Below are 22,740 nucleotides of genomic sequence, written 5' to 3' on the forward strand. Positions count from 1 at the left end.
CGGCGCCTCGTTTCCCTCAGTCGGCTTCTCCGGGGCGCTCGGAGATAAGATTATCTATCCCAGCCGGTTTCTCCTGACGTGGGGGCAGACCTGCCGATCCTCGGAACCATCTCTAGGGTGAAGATAGTTTCTACACCCCCACTCTACCCCTTGACTTGTCCTCCTTACCTCAGGTCTAAAAAAATTCTCCTACTTCTTAAACCCAAGGTGACTCACTGTGAGTACTCAGATTTGAGGGTTAGACCCTCTTTATCAGTTTAAGCCTGGTGAATAGACGGTGGCGGTGAGTGGGACGTTGGGGGAAGTGGGGGAAAGGGAGGACTTGAGGAATGGATCTAGCCCACGGGAGAGGTGGGGAGTGGGACGGAGGAGCCCTGGCGATCTCGGACGGCCCGCCGCTCTGGGGAAGGAGGTAGTCGAGGGGAGATTCTGGGGATGCTCTCAGCGTGTAGGCGCTGCCCTTCCTCCTATGGAAATACGGTAATTTACACGATCGGATCGGAGACCAAAGCCTCCCCCAGTTCCAGGAACTCCAGGTGAAATGCTGAGAGGTGGCAATCCCCACACGCTTTGAGGCATCGCTCCTTAAAAAACCCAGCTCCGGGTGAACGGCTGACGGGGAACAGCCTCCTCGGACACCCAGGGACAAAATACCTGGATACGGTTCTTCAGCTTCCGACGCCGAGTCTTGTAAGAGTCTCTTCTGCATCAGCCTCTTCTCTCTCAGGAGGCTTTTGAAGTTGTTGATGCACTTGCTGAGGTAGATGGTTTCCACACACACCTGTTCCAGGCTCAGCCCGTCGTCCTTGGACCGCTCTGCGTCGACGGCCGGGTCCCAAGCGGGCCGGGCACAAACAGCGGGATTCGAACGCGGCCCGGAACAAGGGAGAGGGGAGCCGCGGGAGGCCGGAGACGGGTCGCCGGGGTCAAGGGGCATCTGCTCTCTCTGCCCGGCGGGGGCCGCTTCGCCGTCGGCAGCCTCGCTGACCAGGCTCTCGCTCCACTGGCTGGAAGGGCTCCCCGTCCTGCTGTCGGCCTGCCCCGCGGGGCCGGCCTCTCGCAGCCTGGCGCCGCCGTCGGTCCGGCAGTTGCTGGCGTCGTCCGGGCTGAGCGGGTCGGTGCTCTCCAGCCTCTGAAACACGCCCTGCAGGACAGACCTAACCTGGTGAATTGCCTTTCCGAGCTTACTCGTATAGAACTTTACATCCGCTCCGTCCACATTGCCCTGCAAGGGCTCCAGGAAATACGGGGAGTCTTCTAAGACGTCGAGAAGGAGCTGCCCAGCCGGCTCCTCCTCCTTCAGGTCGACGGACACCAGGTCTTCGTAACTCTCCGTTGCCACGGTCACGTGATCTAGCCCGCTGTCGTGGCTCAAAGCCGTCGGCCTACCGTCCCGGTCTTCCAGAAGGGTATTGAGCTGGTCCACGCTCAGGATCTCCAGGCCAGGCCCGCGGTCTTGGGAATCGCTCTCTTCCGCGTGCTCTCCCTCGGCCCTCGGGTCCCAGGCAGGAGGGACGCCCGCGGCAGTCCCGTTTCCGGGGCCGGGGCCGACCTCTCCGCCTCCTGGTCCATCCGGGGCCGGCTGGCGGCCGGCCCGGTCGAGGAACCCCTGGGATTCCCCCGATTTTCCCTCGTTCGGGATCGACCCCGAGGGAGCTTGCTTGGACTCGCACAGAGTGGAGGGAGCAGGTTCACCGGAGGGCGGCGTCGGTCCCCGCCGGCCGTCCCCGACGGACTGGTCCGTCTGCCCCGGCCTCTCCCCGGGCTTGGGCACCGCTGCCCCTCCCTCGACCCAGCTGCCTTTTGGGGCAAAGCCCAGCTCCTCCGTGAGGCTCGGGGGGTTCGGACATCCCTCCCGGTCCCGGATCTGAATGGTCTCTGCGCGGCGCCCCCCGGTCTCCGAGCCCGCGCAGAGAACCCCTCCATCGCCGTCAAGACCCCGTGAGCACTGGCGATGCTCCCGGAGCTTCTGCTGCAGGAAGGAGCCCAACGGCTCTTCACGGGTGGCGATCTTGACCCCTAACCGTTGCAGGAGAATCGATCTCTGTAGGATAAAGTCTCTCTGCTCGGGCCGCACGAGCGTCACCACCGCCGGCCTGGGGGCCTTGCCTCTCGTCGGGCTGGACCGGTAGGCGTCCTTGATGTATTTGTTGCACTGGACGCCGTTGACGCACTGGTGCTCGGCCAGAAAGCGGTAAATGAGATCCACCGTGTTCTCCCCGTCCCGTTCCGGGAGGCCGTAGAAGTACAGGACGGCTTCCTCGCCGAGAGCCCCCCGGCGGGACTCCCCGGCCGTCGCCACCGGAGGCTCCTGGGCCTTGGAGCCGCCGGCCAGCTGCAGGCCCTCGATCTCACTGAGGACCGAGTCCACGCAGCTCAACACCTCGTCCACCGAGCCTCTGATGGAGCCCAGATGCCGTCGGAGCTCGGCGATTTCCGTTTGGATCTGGCTGATCCCCTGCAGCTCCTTGATGATGGACTCCACCACATCCTCCCCCGGCTCTCGCCGCCTCAGCCCGCTGCCCTCGTAGGCCCGGTCCCCGTTCCGACAAGAGAGCCCCGACCGCTCCGGGCTCTCTCTCCAGCCCGGGGCAACGCTGAGGGCGGAGCGGTCCCGGGGGCCAGACACAGGGGCGTCCTTGGCCTGGCCCGGAATCGGGGACGGACCCATGTGCCCTTTGGCAGGGCAGTCCTCCGGCAAACCCAGCGAAGCCTCCTGCCCGGAGCAAGACCCCCGGTCGCGGCCGTCGCAGTTCCGTCGCACCTCCCCGCAGCACGCTGGCTTGCCTTCCCCGGAGTCCCGGCTGCTCTCCCGGGGAGAGGCGACTTCGGGGGCGGCGGGGTCTGCGGGACTCGGCCGCCCGCTCTCGAGGTCCCCAATTAACACATCCCCACTAGGTGCCCCCGGGGAGAGCTGAGTGGGCGGCCCTTGGCTCACCGAGGGTTCATCCGGCAAGTCTTGTAACAGCTTCTTCATTTTCTCCTTCAGGGCTGGGGGGCGTTTCTGCTTCTTGTACCGCTTTCGGGCCAAGAGTCTCAAAATAGGTTTCCTGGGAAAGGCAGTACCACGTTTGGTTTTTTTTGTTTTTCCAATCGACCCCAAGCAATCATCATCGGCTGCTCCCCTGGGTTTGTTGAGCGCTACCCCAGAGAGGGGTGTGCACGCACGCGCACGTACTCACACACAAACACAGACAGACGCCCCACCACACCACCCGCCCACCAGTGCTGTGTGATGCACCCCTGGATGCAGAGTCTCTCCTAGCGCCGAGAAGCTTCCGAGAGAGGAATGATAGTGCATTTAGGGCTGAAGGAAGAAAAACCCGCTTTAAACAGACCAGCAAAAATTCGAGCTCCACGAGATTTCTGCTCCACTGCCAGCAAATCTTTTAATCATTCCACACCCCCACCTCTCCCACCTCTAACCGGAAGGAAAAAGCATTCTTCCCAACTAAAACCATTTCTCGTCAGCTTCATCAAATCGTACCCCTACCTTCCCTCAGACACCTCAAAATTCACTTCCACCTTGAGGTGACTCCCTGATCAATCTCCCCAGCGTAATCGGGCCATTCCTTTAGTCACCTCAGCGCTTGTCTATCACCTTGTGACTTGGCACTCGTCCGTTAGTTTACTGATTCATGTCTTCACTTGTATGGATCATCTCTATTCTCAGGTACTGTATCATCTATACATCCGTTTACGAGGACCGGTATTTCCCATTAGACGGTAATCTCCATGAGGGCAGGCATTACCTTTCGCCTGTCTGTGTGAACCTCAAATACAGAGTCTGCACAGTTTGGTCCTTAGTCAGTGCTGAAATTCTGATTCGTTCATCGAGTCGTATTCATTAAGCGCTTACTGTGTGCAGAGCGCTGTATTAAGCGCTTGGGAAAGGGCGGTACGGCAATAAACAGTGACAATCCCTGCCCTCAAGTGAGCTCACGCTCTAGAGGACGAGGTCCCTCTAAGTTATCCTTAGCCTCTGAGGAATTTTAACTACTTTATTTATATTACCGTCCATCTCCTCTTCTAGACTGAAACCTCATTGTGGGCAGGGAACATGTCTAGCAACTCTGTTGTTCTGCACTCCCCCAAGCTCTTAGTAAAGTGAGAAGCAGCGTGGCTCAGGGGAAAGAGTCCGGGCTTGGCAGTCAGAGTTCATGAGTTCTAATCCCGGCTCTGCCACTTGTCAGCTGTGTGACTGTGGGCAAGTCACTTAACTTCTCTGTGCCTCAGTTCTCTCATCTGTAAAATGGGGATTAACCGTGAGCCTCACGTGGGACAACCTGATTACTCTGTATCTCCCCCAGCACTCAGAACAGTGCTCTGCACATAGTAAGTGCTTAACAAATACCAACATCATTATTAAAGTGCTCCGCGTATAGTAGGGACTCAAAAAAATACCACGGATTGATCGTTGGATTGAACAGACCAGGGCCAACAGGCAAACTTGGCAGGGATGGAAGTTACTCAGACGGCCAGGCTTTTAAACCCACTGCTGCCAACTGGGCGGCAGGTCTCCGTGGGAGCTGTAGGCCAAAAGAGCTGGAGCAGATTTCCCCCCGTCACACACGCACCCCAGTCTCCGGCAACGGCAGATACCCAAGCAGGAGCGGAGAAAACTACCAGTGGCAGATTGTCTCCCTGGTACTCTGTGGGCAAGCCCCCGCACAATGGCCTCAGAAGAGAGGCTGGCCAGGTTCACGCCTTTTTTTTTTGCCGGGGGGGGGGGGGGTGTGTGTGTCCACCTTGAATAATTCACACCAGAACAAGCCACACCCATCCACCACCCAGTTTACCTCTGGCTCTGAGGCTGTCCTCCCTCCTTGACCCTCCCTAAATCTGCCAGTCAAATGCCTCCCCAGCAATTGTGGTCTCCCCAAAGGCCTTTTCAAACTCCCCCGAGAGACGACGACTCAAAAAGACAAGTTAAAAGGGATAATGACGTCGGTATTTGTTAAGCGCTTACGATGCTGGGGTAGATACAGGGTAATCAGGTTGTTCCACGTGAGGCTCACAGACTTAATCCCCATTTTAGAGATGAGGGAACTGAGGCCCGGAGAAGTGAAGTGACTTGCCCACCGTCACACAGCTGACGAGTGGCAGAGCCGGGATTCGAACCCATGACCTCTGACTCCCAAGCCCGGGCTAGTTCCACTGAGCCACGCTAGGATATAAGCTAGTTAGGAGTGGCAGGATTGTGTTAGCTCAAGCGTTCTCACTTTCCACCATCCAAAATCGCCACCTACTTCCCTGAGCGAATAAACGCTCGATCCACTTATATTCGGAGGCAAAAATCATATTCAATCACAAAATTCACCTTTCTATTTAAAAAATAAATGATAGCGCTTGGATAGGAGGATTTGGTGTCCCCACCCCTGGGTGGAGGGGCAGCGTGGCCTAGTGGGTACGGCCCGGGCCTGGGAGTCAGAAGGACCTGGGTTCTACTCCCGGCTCCACCGCTTGTCTGCTGTGGGACCTTGGGCAACTCACTTCACTTCTCTGTGCCTCAGTTACCTCGTCTGTAAAACGGAGATTACGACTGTGAGCCCCACGTAGGACACGGGCTGCGCCCAACCTGATTACCGGGTATCTACCCACCCCCGAGCTGAGATCAGTGCCTGGCACATAGTAAGCGCTTAACAAATACCGCAAAAGATAAAAACGGCCCAAAACGTGCCAGTAGTCAGGTTGGGCAGTTTCCCTTTTAGACCTATGATTCCCGCCAGGACTTGAGCCTGAAGAGAAATGAAGCGTCGGCTGGCTCTGGCCAAGGACCATCCGCGGCTCACAAAAGCAGCGGCGGGAGGCTGAAACGAAAGAGCGTTACCGTACGTACAACTGGGCAGTTTCTCTCGCCACCGTCGAAACAAACCGATCGTGGGCAGAGAGGGGGCACAGCCTGGTGGAAAGAGCATTGAGCTGTGAATCAAGAGGCCTGGGGGAGGTCTAGTCCCAGCTCTGCTACTGGACTTCTGGGTGATCATGGCCCTCTCTGTGCCTCAGTTTCCTCATCTTTAAGAGCAGCAGCCACCAGGTTACTACTGACAGGGCAGTCCTACCCTAAATGGATTCCTTTTCCTTTCCCTGCTCCAATTCCCTGCATCCTTGCCCTATCCCACCTCTACCATGCTGACTGAAGGGCTTGGGGAAAAATCTCTTTCCCCTTAAATTTCCTCTTGCCTGGAGGACATCTCCACATGGATGCCCAGCATTTTAAGCTCAATATATCTACAGCTCAACTTCTCGTACTTCCTCCCAAATCCTCTCTCCTCATTAACTTTCCCACCAGCGTGGCCTAGTGGATAGAGCACTGGGCTAGGAGTGAGAAGGACCTGGGTTCTAATCTGGCTTCACCTCCCGTCTCCTCTGTGACCCTGGGTAAGTCACTTGACTTCTCTCTACCTCGGTTACCTCACCTGCAAAATGAGGACAAAGACCGTGAGCCCAATGTGGGACAGGGACCGTGTCGTCGTATCTACCCCAGGGCTTAGTACAGCGCCCCTGGCACATAGTAAGCGTTTAACAAATTCCACGATTATTACCAATAATTATTGGTAATATTAATTATTATCATACCGCCACAACTCTGACTTCACCCTTGACTTCTTTCTCTCTTTCAACTGCCACATTCACAGAATATTGTTAATTTCTGTTGTTTTTTCCTCCACGATATTTCCCAGGTCGACCCCTTCTTTTTCACCCTAATGGCCACCGCCGTGGTCCAGGAGCTCATCATGCCCTAACTAGATTACCGGATCGGCCTCCTCGCCGGTCTCCCGACCTCCATTCTCACCCCTCTCCGGTCTGTACTTCGCTCTGAAGCTCAGCTCATCATTTTAAAACGTAGTTCTGTACACATCTCTCTACTCCTCTGAAACCTTCAGTTTCCTCACATCGAAACTCCTGACCGTTGCTTTTAAAGCAGTCCATTAGCTAACTCCCTGCTCCCTAAACTCGCTGGGCCTCATTCTCAATCCTCCCATCTCCAGTCCCCGCCTCAAACCCTCCTTCCTGCCCGAAACTCCCAGGATCGTGTCTACCAACTCGATTGCTGTGTACTCCCTCCCTACTGCTCAGATTACAGTGTTCTGCACACAGCAGGCACTCAAATACCACTGATCGATTCCCCTTTAAATCTGTCAGACCCCGCATTCCCCATCTTCAAAGCCCTTCTGAAATCCTCTCTCCTCTAGGAAGCTTTCTCCAATACAATTTCCTTCTCCCCAGGTTAGAGCCTCCAAACAACGTCTCTGCGTACTTGCAGATCGCAAACTCCCATTGTACTCTTACACATAACCACTCCTCCCCCTGTTACTTCAGCACCTTTTCCTCCTATCTCTATGTTATGTGCGTCTCCTCCGGTCAACTGTAAGCTCAAAAGATCTATGCACCTTTTTCAGTCTGAGTGAGTGAGCATGCCACAAAGACCTGACCAAAAGGCTGGCGAGAAAAGAATAGAAGAATTCCGAGCCTGTGGATTGTGGATTTAACCCAAATGCCAGAAGGGACTTAAATAAGTGAGGACTGGATGCAAAGGGGCCGATTTCAACTGCATCTCCTGGAAGCTACTGGGGCATTCTGAGGAGAATCAGGCTTCCCTGCCACTCGTGAAATAGCTCCACCCTGCTCTGGAAGGGGCAGAGACTTCCTTTGGGAAAAAAAACAAACAAACCCAATTCTGGTCTGTGGCTTTGGATTCCTGTTCCTGTCAGCTGTTCCCCTAGGACCCAGCTAGAAGAAGAATTCCACGCGGTGAGGTATTTCCGGTTAAGTTCTACCTGGACTAAGAAAGAAGTAAGGATGAGAGAATCTGGGGATATTTTACACCCTTTTCCATTTACTGCCGCCAAGGAAAGTTTTAGGAGGCCCCTAGGATCTGGTGCAGAGCGGGTAGCTCTGGGTAATCAGGAAATCAAGCTTTAAACGTCAATTAAGTAGTCGGTAAACATTAGTCTCTGTATCTTTCTCTCGGTTGGAATTATTTTCGGTTGGCAATACTGATTAAAACTCAACTCTGACCATTATTCTGGCTGGGGGTCTGGTTTGGCCGTAATTATTGGGACCCCTTACAAAGTGTCCCGACTAGTACGTCTAACCCCCGACATTCCCCTGGGACCGCTCTGAATATCAGATGGTCAACTTTAGTTCTAGTAGGTGTTGAATATAAAGCTTCTGCTTTTGTGACTAACGGCACGTGAGAGGGGGAAGCTATGACTCTCGCGCGCGCTGTTCAGCACGCGACATTTTACACTGCAGTCATTTGGTTGAGTTAAGATACCCCCAGAGGGAAAACCACGATGTTTCCCTCACCCCCTCCCACCCCAAAGAGAGAGAGTCAGGCCAAAGGTGCACGCTGCTAGAACCCATCCTGGGCCCACTCCTCCCAATCTCCACTCACAAGGCATTACCGACAGAACATCCTGTTCCAGAGGAGGTTGTGACATATTAAGGAGATGCAGGAAATGTGCAGCAAGGGCTGCCATAGCAACCTTCTCCCCAGCCCCTACCAGTCTTCTCTCAGCCTCCTTGGGGATATCTGTAAAACTCCAAACATCCTTCCCCGCTCAACGGCTCCAGAAAGGGCTCCCAGTAGCCTGGGCCTGACCGAACGAAATAGGAGACCACCACTGCCGAGGTGGATCGGAAGCAGGTCGGAGACCCGGAAGCTACACTGGGCCACCCACAGCAATTCCCAGAACGGACCAGTGGCCTGAGGAAAGCACCTGAATAGCTTTTGCTACGGACCGTGGTGCTCTTTGATCCAGAAACAGACCCATTAACATTTTAATATTATTCGATTTCCACCCTTCCTATCTTAGAGTCAAGAAGGTAGCTCGTTCCATATTCGGGGAGGATGACATTTTTCAACGTGGCCCTGATATGAGAGGCGCGGGGACGTGAGTGGTATCCAGCCAGAGGTTGGATGCCGCCCACGGAGGTACAGACCGCTCCGGCGACCTCGTTAACTCAGAGGAAATCCCCGCGGGGGTGAGGCAGCGGGAGGAAAGGCTACACACCCCAGCGGAGACAGCTTTGGAATCACCTCTAGGAGAACTTGGAGGCAAAACTGAGAACACCACCAAGAGGAAACGGGAATGTCAGACAGACACCTACTAAAATAGACCAACGAGCGTTGCTTCTTGAGCATGAAAAGTACTTAAACAGGAGGGCACAGTTTTGCCTACAGACTGCCAAGGGGAGGAGATGGCTCATGCGGTTCATCGTGCACTAAGACGCGGAGAGCGGCCGGGGGAGAAAATAGAGGGACTCTGATCACTCAACCAGAAAGGGCCCGGACCCGGAATTCACCACAGCTTGGAGGATGAAACCTATGATGCTTCTAAAATGGCAGCTGGACAAACCTCCTATTTAAAGGATCTCAAATTCCCACAGCTAGTTCAGTTCCAGGCAGGTGAATGAGTAAGCCATCCACGGCAAGTGGGTGTCTGTTCTTTTCTTCAGAACACCGGCAACGGAGACTCCGCAAGGGAAACAAAGGAAATGTTAGGAAGAATTTACCAACTCCTCCCTGCAACTGTTCCTGAGCCAAAACAGCCTGAGACCTTTCAAAAATCTAAGAACGCACAGTGGCTGATCGCAGGCTAAAGCAACGGGAACAGATGCATGGACTGAACCACTTCAAATGCATTTTGAGGAAACTAGATGGCGTTTTAAAGAAAAACACCATCTAACCACGCCCAACTAGATTGGGAACGGGGGCATTCCAGACAAGTTCCCTCATCGGTAAAACGGGAATCAAGACTGTGAGCCTCATGTGGGACGGGGACTGTGTCCAACCCGAACTGCCTGTATCCACCCCAGCGCTTAGTACAGTGCCCAGCACATAGCAAACGCTTAACAGAAGCAGCGTGGCTCAGTGGAAAGAGCATGGGCTGGGGTTCGAATCCCGGCTCTGTCCCTTGTCAGCTGAGTGACTGTGGGCAAGTCACTTCACTTCTCTGTGCCTCAGTTCCCTCATCTGTAAAATGGGGATGAAGACTGTGAGCCTCACGTGGGTCAACCTGATTACCCTGTATCTCCCCCAGCGCTCAGAACAGTGCTCTGCACATAGTAAGCGCTTAACAAACGCCAACATTATGATGAACATTATTATTATTAACAAACACCATTATTATTGTTATGATTATTATTATCAGTGAGGTCCTAAAAAAAAAAGTAACCTCTATCTTGTACTGTAACTGTAAGTTACTGTAACCTATATCCTGAAATCCTGTTCGTGAAAAAGTTACTCACAGTCAAAGGATAAAGAAACCTAGAACAAATACTCAAAATCAGGAGTCTTCTTCAAAACACTGCCAGGAAGTCTGGATCTGCTCAGCAAAATTGAGAGGATGAACTACCTGGGGGATGTGTTTTGATGTGTCGGCATGAAAGACCCACAGAACGTGTCTGCTGTTTTTTACGGTATTTCGTAAGCGCTCACTAGGTGCCAGGCACTAAGCGCTAGGGTGCATAAAGGGTAGTTTGATTGGACACCGTCCATGTCCCACATGGGGCTCCTGGTCTCAATCTCCATTTTACAGAAGAGGAAACTGAGGCACACAGAAGTCAAATTGCTTACCCAAGGTCACCCAGCAGACAAATGGCAGAGCCGGGAATAGAAACCAGGTCCTTCTGACTCCCGGGCCCGTGCTCTAACCATTAGGCCACGCTGCTGTTGAGGCTGGCAGGGTTACACCTGAAATCCAGACGGGGAGGGTTGAGTTTTCTACTTGACAAGCTCTTGGTCAATTTCTAATTTCAGGCCAATTTCAAACCGGTCTCCCTGAAGACCGCGCGCCCAGGACAGGCAGACCTAGGAGGATGGGTGGATTCATGGGCCCAAAATTACAGATTTCGCCAAAATTTCCCGGCACCCTCTGAGCTGTCCCCACTCCTTCCTTGGGGCCGGGCAGCCCGACCCTTGATTATCCCAAGGGCTTTAACTTCCTGATCGTGAGAAGTAGGCGAGGGATAGCTACCTGGCCCAGACACATCCACTCACAAGTTACTCTCAGCTACCCTAAAGCCCTGGGGGTGCCCGTCAACTCCCCTGTAGACCGAAAGAAAGCTCTTTGAAGGTAAAAATCCCGTCTACCAACTCTGTGACGCTGTTGTCTCCCAACTGCTCGGTACAGTGCTCTGCACACAGAAAGCGCTCGGCAAACACCACCGGCAAATTGCTTTCTCTGATTGAGACTAAGCCAATATATTTTGAGGAATCCCGGGAACTGGAGAGACCAAAAAAACAGGTGACCACGCTCCGATCCAGAGCGGGGAGACTCAGAATGGAACAACCGGACACGTCCAGGCGGCTACCAGGCTGCCGCTGTACCTAACGGAGGGTCAGTGCCCCGACTGGAAACCAACCTGGGCCGAATTAGGTGTAGAGACGGGGCAGTTGAAACTGGCGCCAGGCCACCTGCTGGGACAGAATCAAGGTGAATCCAAACTAATTGTACAAACCAATGCCGTCTCTCTCCTTCCCAAGCTGCGTTTTAATCTGAGTGCTGTGAACGGCATCCGCCCTTCCCCCCCAGAGCTCCTGGGCAAGCGGGGTAGGGAGCGTTCCCGAGGGAATCTGCCCATTAGCCACATATCTGGTGGCCCACTGAAAAAGCAGAGGCACAGAAAGAAAGAGAGAGGGAGAGAGACAGAGTGCCAGAACCCCACCACACAAGAGAAGAACAGTTTTCCTCCATGCCCTAATTGCCATCCTCTGTCTGCAGCCTCCCTGTGGCTTCTTCCCACTCAGGAATTGCCATTTTCCCTTTCCACTTGCAGCTCAAGGACTTCAACCTGGCGTCAGGAGACACGACCACCTTAAACCAGTGCTTCTCTTCGGCCCCATCCACCTCCCTGTGCCGTGACCCCGGGGGCTACTAGGCGGCAGAATTTTGGCGCGCATGACGACCTGTCCTAACCTCGACGTACACATTCCGCTCTCAAGTCCAGCGGGGCCGCGACGGATCCAAACCCGCTCCCCTCCCCTCCAAGCGCTCTAAATCCATCGTAACGGAGTTGGAGGCGAAAGCATCGTCGGGCAGCTGAGACGTGTGCCGCCTCTACCTCCACATGAGTACACATATACAAACACGCCCAGACCCAAGCCTCAGCATCCACAGGCAGGCACTCCCGACAACAATCCTCTCCTTGGAGCTCGAAAGTAAGGCTCGCTTAGAAAAGCCTCTTCCGGAAGGCTAGCCCCTGATTAGCACAGCATTATCCGACCCCAAGATAGGCTGGCCATCCCTCTGTTTCGCTTTTGCTCTTCAACACTTACCTTGCTATTAGATAATAGCCTAAATCAAGGTTTAGATCAGTAAAACACACAACCGCATCAATACCAAACCACAGAACCCGAAAGCTCTCTCTGGCAGAAGCCCATCCCCGAAAACTCAATCCTGTAAAAGCGTCGGGACGGAGGAACGTAAGGAACTTTCTACACAAAAGGTGAGGCGGATTCCTTTCCCCGTCAGCTGAGAGCCAGGTCGGAGGCGCTCTCGGCAGGCAGCTGAGGAACGGTGCAAGACCCGAGAGAAATTCCACTCGGTGAGAGCTGGCGGGCACCGCGGGAGCCAAGCTGGAAATCCAGAGATTCATGAGCGTCAGCGAGGACTCTGACAGCGATGGTCTGGCTTATAAATAGGATTTCCCCCTTTCCCACCGAAGAACCGGAGCCGCTAAACTTCTCCCGAATCTCCAATTGCCACTCGGCAGATTACACTTCGAGACGGAGAGAAAGCAGTTTATCTGCTGATGTTCCTCCCCCTTCTTCCCAGCTGCCTCTTGTCTGGAAGCCTCACTCACCACTCCCCTCACAGACTCTCAGCACAAACAGACCTTCTCCTCCTCTCCCTCTATCTCTCCCTCTCCCTCTCTCACACACACACACACACGTACACTCCTTACACATTCCCATGCATGCATAAAAACACACATCTCTCACATACAGCGCACTCCATCTTCCTCTCACACGCCCCCAGTCAAGGAGCCGCGTGCCACGCAACCCCAAATTCCTGCCTCACACATGCCTAGCGCGTACATACCCCACTCCTTCTTTCACATACACAGACTCCCTTCTCACACATCCTTCCCCGCTTTCTTCACACATGCCCAGGGCACCCAAAAAACAGGCACAAAGCCTACGCCCCTCTCTTCTTTCACATACTCTGCTCTTCTCGTACGTTCTCGGCATGCACAAACGCACACCCTCTATCCTTCACCTCATTTATTTATAATCTTCGCGCTCCCCAAATAGCCTCCTCTATCTCTATTGTCAAGAGATTCTGACACCCACGGTGGGCAGAATAAACAGAAATCGAAATGATTTATTCGCCCGAGACTTACACCCTCTTCCCTGGGTAAGGAAAAGCCCAGTGAGCTATAGCTCGAAGGGTCAGGATAGTAACATCTTCAGATAAATCAGAGAGAGTTTCTGAATGCCCGGGATGTACCCAATTGTCCATAAATTCCAGGCTAAACCATTACGACCCTCCTCCACGGAAACTTACCGCCTCCCTTCTCGAGTCCCTAAGTCAACCTGGGGAGCCCTGGCCCACAAGCAGTCAGTGCCCTTTCAGAGGTCTGGAGGCCTCGGGGTGGCCCTTGGCTGCGGGTTGCGTCCCCCAACGCGACGGCCACGGTTCCAAAAGAGGAGATGACTCTCAAGGAAGCCAAGCATTCCTTCCACTCGGCTAGAAGTCGGTACAGAGATTCCACAACCGCAGATCCCGACGGGGCTTTGACTAGCTCCATCGATGGTATTGAGCACTTCCTGTGAGGAGAGTCCTGTACTGAGCACTTGGGAGAGCACGATCCAGAGCTGGTAGACGTGTTCCCTGCCCACAACGGACTTACAGAGCAGGCAACGTTAACCACGTCTCCTACTGAGGGATCTGAACCCTCCCCTGCGTAGGCCTTCAGAAAGTGAGGACGGCGTGGCTTGTCATCTGCTTCTTTCGGCCACCTTCTATTTTAGCATCTTAGAACGGATCCCGGCATGCACGGGAATTGCCGACCGCAGCTGCTCTGAGCCTCGGTACCAACCCTCCCGACGTGAAACGATAACCCAAGTCTATACCGGGGGCAAAAGACCGAGGCATTTTCCTAATTCTCCCGACTCTGTCCATTTCAGGTTTCCCTTTAAAAGAGCCATTTTAAGTTGTTTTTCCTCGCTGAGTCAAAAACCTGCATAATCCAAAGAGACGTGTGTCATGATGTATGGAATGCGTGACGGTGATGCTTGTGGATGTGTTGTGATGTGGCCGTGCGGGGTGAATCCCGTGAAAGACGGGGCCCCGGGGCAACTCCACAGTGACTCAGCTCCACGGCCGGCTCCCCCTCTCCCAGCTCCTGCGCCCACTCTCTAGGGCTGATTGGAAACGGGGAGGGGAGGGGGAGAAGGGAGTGAAAGGGGAAAAAGACACATGGGAGTGAAAGGTAGGGGAGAGGGGGAAGTAGGAAAGAGGAGGGGGGATGGAAAGAGGAAAAGGGAACAGGGTACAGAGAAAGAGACGGGTGGGACGGGGGGAGGAGGGAGATTACAGCAAGGAAGTCGGAATGGGGAGACAAAAAGTCCTCCCGATCAATCAATCAATGGTATTTATTGAGCACTCCCCATATGCAGAGCACTGTACTAAGCGCTTGGGAGAATACAATATAACAGAGTTGACAGACCCAGTCCCCGTCCACAAGGCGCTTACCGTCTAGACGGTAGCTACGACAGGAGCAGACCGGACCCAGTCCCTGTCCCACGTGGGGCTCACGGTCTAAGGAGGAGGGGGAATCGCTATCCCGTCCCCATTTTTACCGACGAGGAAACCGAGGCACAGAGAAGTTAAGCGACCGGGAAAGTGGCAGAGCCCGGATGAGAACCCAGGTCTCCACACTCTCAGGCCAGGGCTCTTTCCACCCGGCCACAGTGCTTCGCCACACTGGGCTGGTAAAACTTCTTTCTGTAGTCTAAAACTCCTAATCAGATCGCTTCGTCTGATTAACTGGCCTGTGCTTGGTAGGATCGGTTGCCAAGGAGTGATATTTTTGGAGTGCCGCATGTATCCCACATTCCCACCCTTGCAAGATTACCTGGAACATGGTTACCAAATGCAGTGGCCTTCTGGAGGGTGAGGAGTGGGTGGAGGAAGCCTCAGAACTAGCTATCCTTTCGGAGGCTGACAGAAGACATCTAGAGATCTGACCACCTACGGGATTTTGGAAGCCGCTGAGCACGAAGAACCACGTGAGAGTTTTTTTCTTTTCTTTTCCTTCTTTCTTTCTCTCTTTCTTTTTCCTTCTTTCTCTCTTTTTCTTTCTCTCACGCCCAGACACAGCCGTCTCCAGGAAGAGTTCCTTCTCTTCTTTTCCTCGGAGGAATCTACACCCCGGTTAACCACGCACTTTTTAGCCTCCAGAAGGAGCGTGGCTAAGTGGAAAGAGCACGGGCCTGGGAGTCAGAGGTTGTGGGTTCTAATCCCGGCTTCGCCACTTGTGACGAGTCACTTAGCGTCTCTGGGCCTCAGTTTCCCCAACTGTAAAATGGGGATTAAGACTGCGAGCCCCTCGTCGGACAACCTGATTACCTTGTATCTACCCCAGTGCTTAGAAGAGTGCTTGGCACATAGTAAGCGCTTAGCAAATACCATCGTCGGCAGCAGCAGAGAGCTTCCATCTGGATGTCCACCCTGACTCCGTGGAAGAACGGTGCTGTGCAGGTCTGATTCCGTCGGTTCGGGCCCGGGTCCCTGGGCATGGACCGGGGAGAAGAAACTCATCCACAAATTCCTCATCTTTCCTCCCACATTCTCCCAAGAGTAGAACTGCTAGTGAATTCTGGCATTTAGCACCAAAGAGGCTTAACAATAAAGAGGACTGGAGGATAACACCCAGGAACAAATCGAGAGGAAAATATGGCAACTGGACCTGGCCCTTCACGTGAAAGAGGATATCACATGATACCATGAGGTGCCTATCAAAGGCATTCAAGAAAGGCTGAGCCCAGATCTAGGAGCCATGAGGTACAACCAATCAGATCAATCAATTACTGGTATTATTTGAGAGCTAACTGTATGCAAAGCACAGTATTAATCACCTGGGAGAGTACAATACAACAGAAACGGTAGACACGATCCCTGCCCACGAGAAACCTACAGTCTACAGGGAGAGACAGACTTTAAAATAGACTAGGGACAGCGGAAAGAGTATGCAAATATTTCCATAAGCACTGAGGGGCTGGTGCTTAAGGGATACACAGCCAAGTGCACAAATTCAATAGTATCTATTGAGCGCTTACTATGTGCAGAGCACCGTACTAAGCGCTTGGAATGAACAAGTCGGCAACAGATAGAGACAGTCCCTGCCGTCTGACGGGCTTACGGTCTAATCGGGGGAGACGGACAGACGAGAACACAGAGGGGAGGATGGATGGGGAAATAAAGGGATTGTTCAGGGAAGGCCTTTGGGAGGAGGTATGATTTTAGAAGGGCTTGGAAAGTGGAGAGCGTGATGGACTGTTGGATATGGAAAGGGAGGGAGTTCCAGGCCAGAAAGAGGCCACAGACAAGAGGTCGGGGCAGGATAGATGAGATCGAAGTAAAGAGGGGAGGTTGGGGTTGGAAGAGCAGGCTGTTCTTTTAGCCGGAGACCAGTGAGGTTCGGCTGCAGGAAGAGAGCCGACTGAGTGCCGTAGAGCCGATGGTAAGGAATTTCCGTTTGACGTGGAGGTGGACAGGTGACCACTGGAGGTATAATAATAATGATGATGATGATGGTATTTGTTAAGCGCTTACCATGTGCCAAGCACTGTTCTGCTGTTCCCACGTGGGGCTCACAGTCTTAATCCCCATTTTACAGATGAGGTAACAGGCACAGAGAAGTTAAGCGACCTGCCCAAAGTCACACAGCGGACAAGTGGCGGACCGGGGATTAGAACCCACGAACTCTGACTCCCCAGCCCGGGCTCTTGCCACTGAGCCACGCTGCTTCCCAAAGGCACACTGCTTCCCTTAGTCAGGCTGCTTCCCATATCTGAGGAGTGGGGAGATATGAACCGAATGGTTTTTCGGAAAAACGACCCAGGCGGCACAGTGAAGTAGGGACCGGAGAGGGGAAAGACAGGATGAAGGGAGGTCGGCAAAGGAGGCTGATGCAGTAGTCCAGGCAGGAAATGATGAGTGCCCGGATCAGCGTGCTAACAGTTTGGATGGAGAGGAAAGGGCAGATTTTAGAGATGTTGTGAAGGTAGAACAGGATTTGGTAACAGATTGCCTGTGTGGGTTGAATGAGAGGGAGATGAGTCGAAGAATGAGTACAAGGAATCACAAAAGCTCAGGCCACCAGGCACAGCCTGGAAGAGTGAGGATGATGGAAATGCAAGCACATGACTGCTCGAAAGAGAGGAAAAAAGATATCCCAGCCTGAAGTCCCTGACCTCATATCAGGGCTCTAGGGCGGGGAGGATCAAAGTAAAAGGAAGCAAGCGGAGGCACATGCCTAGAATTTTCCCAGCCTCGAGGCCTGTCCATTTCTGGCCCGCCTCCTTGATTTTCAGTCTTGAGCTCCAGAAATACTCCAAGAAATACTCCAATGACTCCAGCAGCTCAAAAAGCCAGCGTGCCTAGTGGACAGGGCACGGGCCTGGGAGTCAGAGGACCGGGGTTCTAATCTTGGCTCCACCACTCGTCTGCTGTGTGACCTTCGGCAAATCACTTAACTCCTCTGTGGCTCAGTTACCTCATCTGGAAAATGGGGATTAAGATTGTGAGCCCTAGGTAGGGACCGTCTCCAACCCGATCATTCTGAATCTACCGCAGTGCTCGGTACAGTGCCTGGCACTTAGTAATTCGGTTAAATTAATGACACCTAGACACATAACTATGAAACCACTCCAGGAGCTTGGCAAGAGCCTTGGGTTCTGGGGATTTCCACGGGGCCAGACCGAGTCAGTTTCACAACCTCTCTGGCTGGGAGGCCATCTTGTCTCCAGTTGCCCCGCCTCCCCCCGGCTTGGCCCTTTCCAACACTTACATCCATCGCCACCGGAAAGGCCGAACCTGTTTGGGAGAAGACGGAAAACTCGGAATACCTGCTTTAATAGAAGTAAGCTAGGTTGACGGTTAAACTGATCACACCGATGCTTTTGAGCTCGAAGTAATCCTCGATATGAGAACAGATTTATTCCACTCCCCTTCCCCCACACAAAAAGAGCAATGATTCCCAGAAAGGGCGGGTGTGACTTTCCTGCTACCGAAGTCTGTTCCATCTGCCTCAGAGCAGGAATTGACAACTGAAAACGTTGACAGTTTTACTGTTCCAGCACAAACCACCCAATAGCTACCCACAACCCAGAGTCCTTGAACCCACGCAAAAGAGAAGAGAAACAAGCTACTGGCTGAATCTGAAAAGCGACTCGGTGTGGGGGGCAAATGAGCGAGAGGGAGGGTGAATGGGAGACAGCCCCTTCTCACTCTTGCCCGGCTGCTGGACCCGGGTTGGGCCTGGCCCATCCCCACCGCCGCCCGATTACCACGAAGACACGGACGTGGAAATTCCGCCACTAAGATTCCCCGTTAAGGGCCTGGGACACGGTGGAGGCCTGAGAGCTCATCATCCAAGTCCTCCAGTGAGGACTGACAGGGTTCCGCCCGGAGGTGGAGGTTGACGCCAATCCAGTTTACCTAGAGAAAACCCCACCCTGAGGCAATCTCACCAGCTCCGAGGCCATCTCCCCTCAGCCTCTTCTCACCCGAGAGGAAGCCGGCCTGACGCGTGGCCCCCGCTCACCCACCAGCTCCGACAACGGATCCCACAACCACGGGGGTGTCCACCTGTTGGATGCATCGGCAGGCACCGCACAATCCAAGCCACCGATCACTAGCTCTAAGGCACAGGCCCACCCCTGAAGGAGAAGAAACCAAGCATCTTGGGATCTATAAAGAGGCTCTACGTGCCTTTATGTAGAAACCATTATTCACGCAAGATTAAAAGAGAAGACACCACGATGCCTTCAGAAATGAAGAAAATGGGTTGTAATCAGTCAGCTGGGTTAGCTGGAGAAATCTCTCCAGAAGCGGAGAGTTGCCACTGCAGTGGCTACTTCTAGGCCCTTCGGGTGGGACTCCCCAGAACCAACAGACCGCCGAGGGCCGGATGAACGACTGCCAGAGAGACAGACTGGATTTTAGGACTGGCAGATGACCCGCTTTTTGCGTCTCCTTGTAAAGCCAATTAATACAGTGGGTCACAACTTTACAATTTCCCAAATGAGCTTCTCTTTTTAAAAGAATAACCAATTACTTGTTAAAATTCACTCAACTGTAACTTCCTTTAGGGGAGGGACCGTGGATCCTGTTACTTCCCAAATGCTGAGTACTGTTCCTGGTGCTCAACAGGCGCTCAATAAATGCCATCCAAAGAACAAGCCCATGTACTGTATTTCAGAAAAAGTTTGAGTGCCGCTGCCTTGGAATTTGGGAATAACGCTCTCTACATAAAGGAATGTTGAGCATCTTTATCCATCCCGAGATGCTCTGTTTGCTCTAGACACTATCTATCCTTATTAAGGATTTAATGGTGCTGGCTCCTGCTACCGTAGGCCGGTTCCCACGAGACGGAGGACTGAGTTATATAGCAAATCTATCCCCATCTTCTGGCCCACCAGCAGAGTTTCGATATGTAATAAAATGTGTTTATGTTGGGCAGTTTCTTGGAAAGGGAACACTAGAATTCTTTGCAAAATATTTGAAAGTCAAATGTTTTGGTTTGATCATATTGGCACAGAGTAAGTTCCTCCTTTCACGGTTTCCTTTAAGAATATTTGGAAGCTGTTAAAAAAAAAAAAATCAAAGTCCACACTACTCCATTGCCAAATCACCACTACCTAAACAAGAACTCCAGACCCACATGCTTCTTGGGGCCACAAATCACTCTTAAGATCTTACACTGCTTCACAGATCGAGTCCACAGAGTGAAAAAATCAGTTTTTTCCACCTCCACACAGGAAATATCGATCCTCTTTTTGTCCAAGCACACCACGGGAAGAAGTAACGGAACGTACAAGTCCTACCTCATGCAGCTGGAGCCGGACTTTGGTAACGGCTCGGATCCAGTGAGCTCTGGCTGGAGTGAATGGGGAAGGCTCATTCTCAGCAGGATAACTTAGAAGCAAGACAGGAAAAATCTTTTAGAAACGGATCCGACCCACATGGTGACAGTCTGCGAGGGAGTGGAGCCGTCGCCGGGAAGCAGCGTGGCTCAGTGGAAAGAGCACGGGTTTGGGAGTCAGAGGTCATGGGTTCGAATCCCCGATCAGCCACTTGTCAGCTGTGTGACCGTGGACAAGTCACTTAACTTCTCTGTGCCTCAGTTACCTCATCTGTAACATGGGGATTAAGACTGTGAGCCTCACGTGGAACAACCTGATTACCCAGTGCTTAGAACAGTGCTCTGCACATAGTAAGCGCTTAACAAATACCAACATTATTATTATTATCACGACCGCAGAGAAAGGTTTGTGCTCATGGGACCCAAGCTTAGCCACCGAATTGGGAGGTGGAAAGAGGGGGGACATGGCACGTGCCCTGAGGTTGATGTAGGTGACCCCGGCCAGAACCTAGGGAGGATGCCGCCCCAGAGGAGCGGGTCCTTGACAAAAATACACCTCTCTTCTCAGCTGATCACTGCACAGACGCTCCAGCGGTTTATGGATGTTTATGGAGATGTTATGGAGACGAGCCAGGTTACGGCAACCAGGACCCACCCCTTCACATTCAACATCACCCAACGCAAAATCGATAGCAAGGTGATGGATAAGCATTTCGCCTACCTCACCACTGACCCATCACCCACATCCTCCCTCTGGCCCGGAACTCCCTTCCCTTTCATATCTGAGAGACCATCGCTCTCCTCGCCTTCACGATGCTCCTCAAATCACATCTCTACCAAGAGGCCATCCCCGACTGAGTCCTCATTTCCCCTCCTCCCTTCTCCCTTCTGCGTTGCCTAGACACCTGGATCTGTACCCTGGAAGCGCTCGATATTCACCCTCCCCTCAACTCCCCAGCATTTTTAAACAGACACGTAATGCCCGTCTCCCCCTCTACACTGTGAGCTCCCTGTGGGCACTCTGCTGTACTGTACTCTCCCTCGCGCTTCACACAGTACCCTGCATACGGAAAGCACTAAATAAATACCACTGACGGATGAACAAAGTCTACCGATTGGCTGCATCGCACGGACCTGGGCCGACGAACTGAATTCAGCTTCCCCCGCAAGGCGGCAGAACCACTACCTTTCTAGAGCTGGTGTGCTATTCCCCCGTCCTGCTGCCTACGGCCCGACTTGGGATTCGCCCTGTTTCCCAAATTTGGGGAGCTTTGCCCACCACTGACCTTTCTTGAGACCTCGTAGGGAGCGCCCTGGGCTGTTCTAGCTCTGGAGGAACTTTGACGGTGGTGCCTTCGCTGACCTTCTCTCGCTTTTCATAGGCTCTCTTCTGTTCGGTTCCACCGGCCACTCCTGAGGGTTTTTCCTGCTCCTCTCTGTATCCCACCAGACCATCCCGGGAGTAGCTTCCCGAGCTGCGGTGGGAGTCGGTCGGCTTCTTGTCCCGGAGGTCGTCTTCCTGCTCCGAGCTGGGGCCGTTGTCCTGGAACTGCTCCGGCTCGCTCAGCTGAGAGCTGGCCTGGCTCACGTTACAGGAAGAGCCGTACCTACTGCTGCCCGTGGGACTAGAGGAGAAGACAGACCCGATCAGTAGTCAGAGGAGAGGAAAAAGACAGACACCACTCACTGAGCAAGGCTAAAACAATGATTAACAACAAAAGAGGTACCAGTTGGCAGGGCGGGGAAGATTACGTTATGGATTCGAGATGGGGTTGGTAATCTACAAGCACAAGGCAGCAAAAACCTACATTTCTAAAAGCACTCCGCAACAGCATTGGCAACAACACTTAACTTTGTTCTAAGGCTTCATTTTAACTCGTTGGCAAAGTTAACGGGACCCAACGCCATGAAATACTGCCCCAGTGCAAGACCTTCAGTCTGCTCTTCCAGGGGCTATTGAGAAGGCATTTTACGGTCCGCTTATAATTCTCACGGAAAGTAAATGAGAACGCCGGAAGAAAGCGAAAATAATTTTGTTGGGGATGAATCACTGAATTTCTCAAGAATGAACCTTCACCCATACCCCAGAACCATTCTTCTTTCCTGATTCCTGCTAACTCCACCCGACACGGAGAGAAACCTGGTTCCATCCGTCTTCCTTCAAAATACTCCAGTGACAATTTCAAAGCCCACACCTGACTCTCTGCATCCCTGTGCCCAGGCCAACTGGGTCTAAGATAAGGAGAGTGCCAGGCCATGGGCCGAGGGCACAATCTTATTCTGCTAAACTCTAAAGAGCAAGAAATGGGGCAGTGGATCCCTCAGCAAAGGGAGGTGCCATAGCAGGAACATGAGAATGAAACATCGGGTTCTGCTTTTAGCTTGGCTCCACCAGGTTATGTGGTCTTATCCCTGGAACAGAGTCCAGCTGGTTTAGAGAAGGAGGATGAGCCAGAATAAACCAGGTTGTTCTGTTTCCTCCCTCCTCCCGTCTCCTCTACGAAGGAAAAATCCAACTCAGGGCTTTCTTACAGCTGAGATCAGCTGGGTTCTATTCAAGGAACAGGTTGCAGCCTCGTGGAAGGACGCTGTCCTCCCACAGGCAGGCTAGGGTCTGGGCCTGCCCATCTAGGGGAG

General features: G+C 53.1%; 1 protein-coding gene across 9 annotated transcripts in view; it reads right to left on the reverse strand.

The window, feature by feature from the left end:
- UNC13B (unc-13 homolog B) overlaps positions 1-22,740 on the reverse strand; it is a 203,398-nt gene that overhangs the window by 71,864 nt on the left and 108,794 nt on the right. For 6 of the 9 annotated variants that reach the window (XM_029060735.2, XM_029060733.2, XM_029060732.2 and 3 more), the window contains 2 exons: positions 21,390-21,728; positions 20,066-20,156 (listed from right to left, as the gene is read on the reverse strand). In XM_029060735.2, the coding sequence (XP_028916568.1) occupies positions 20,066-20,156; positions 21,390-21,728 (430 nt within the window). Of the gene's footprint in view, positions 1-654; positions 3,051-12,286; positions 12,766-20,065; positions 20,157-21,389; positions 21,729-22,740 lie in introns of those variants that run through there. The other 3 variants (XM_029060726.2, XM_029060727.2, XM_029060725.2) reach the window with 1 other exon arrangement.

This window comes from Ornithorhynchus anatinus, chromosome 3, assembly GCF_004115215.2.
Source record: "Ornithorhynchus anatinus isolate Pmale09 chromosome 3, mOrnAna1.pri.v4, whole genome shotgun sequence".
NCBI lineage: Eukaryota > Metazoa > Chordata > Mammalia > Monotremata > Ornithorhynchidae > Ornithorhynchus > Ornithorhynchus anatinus.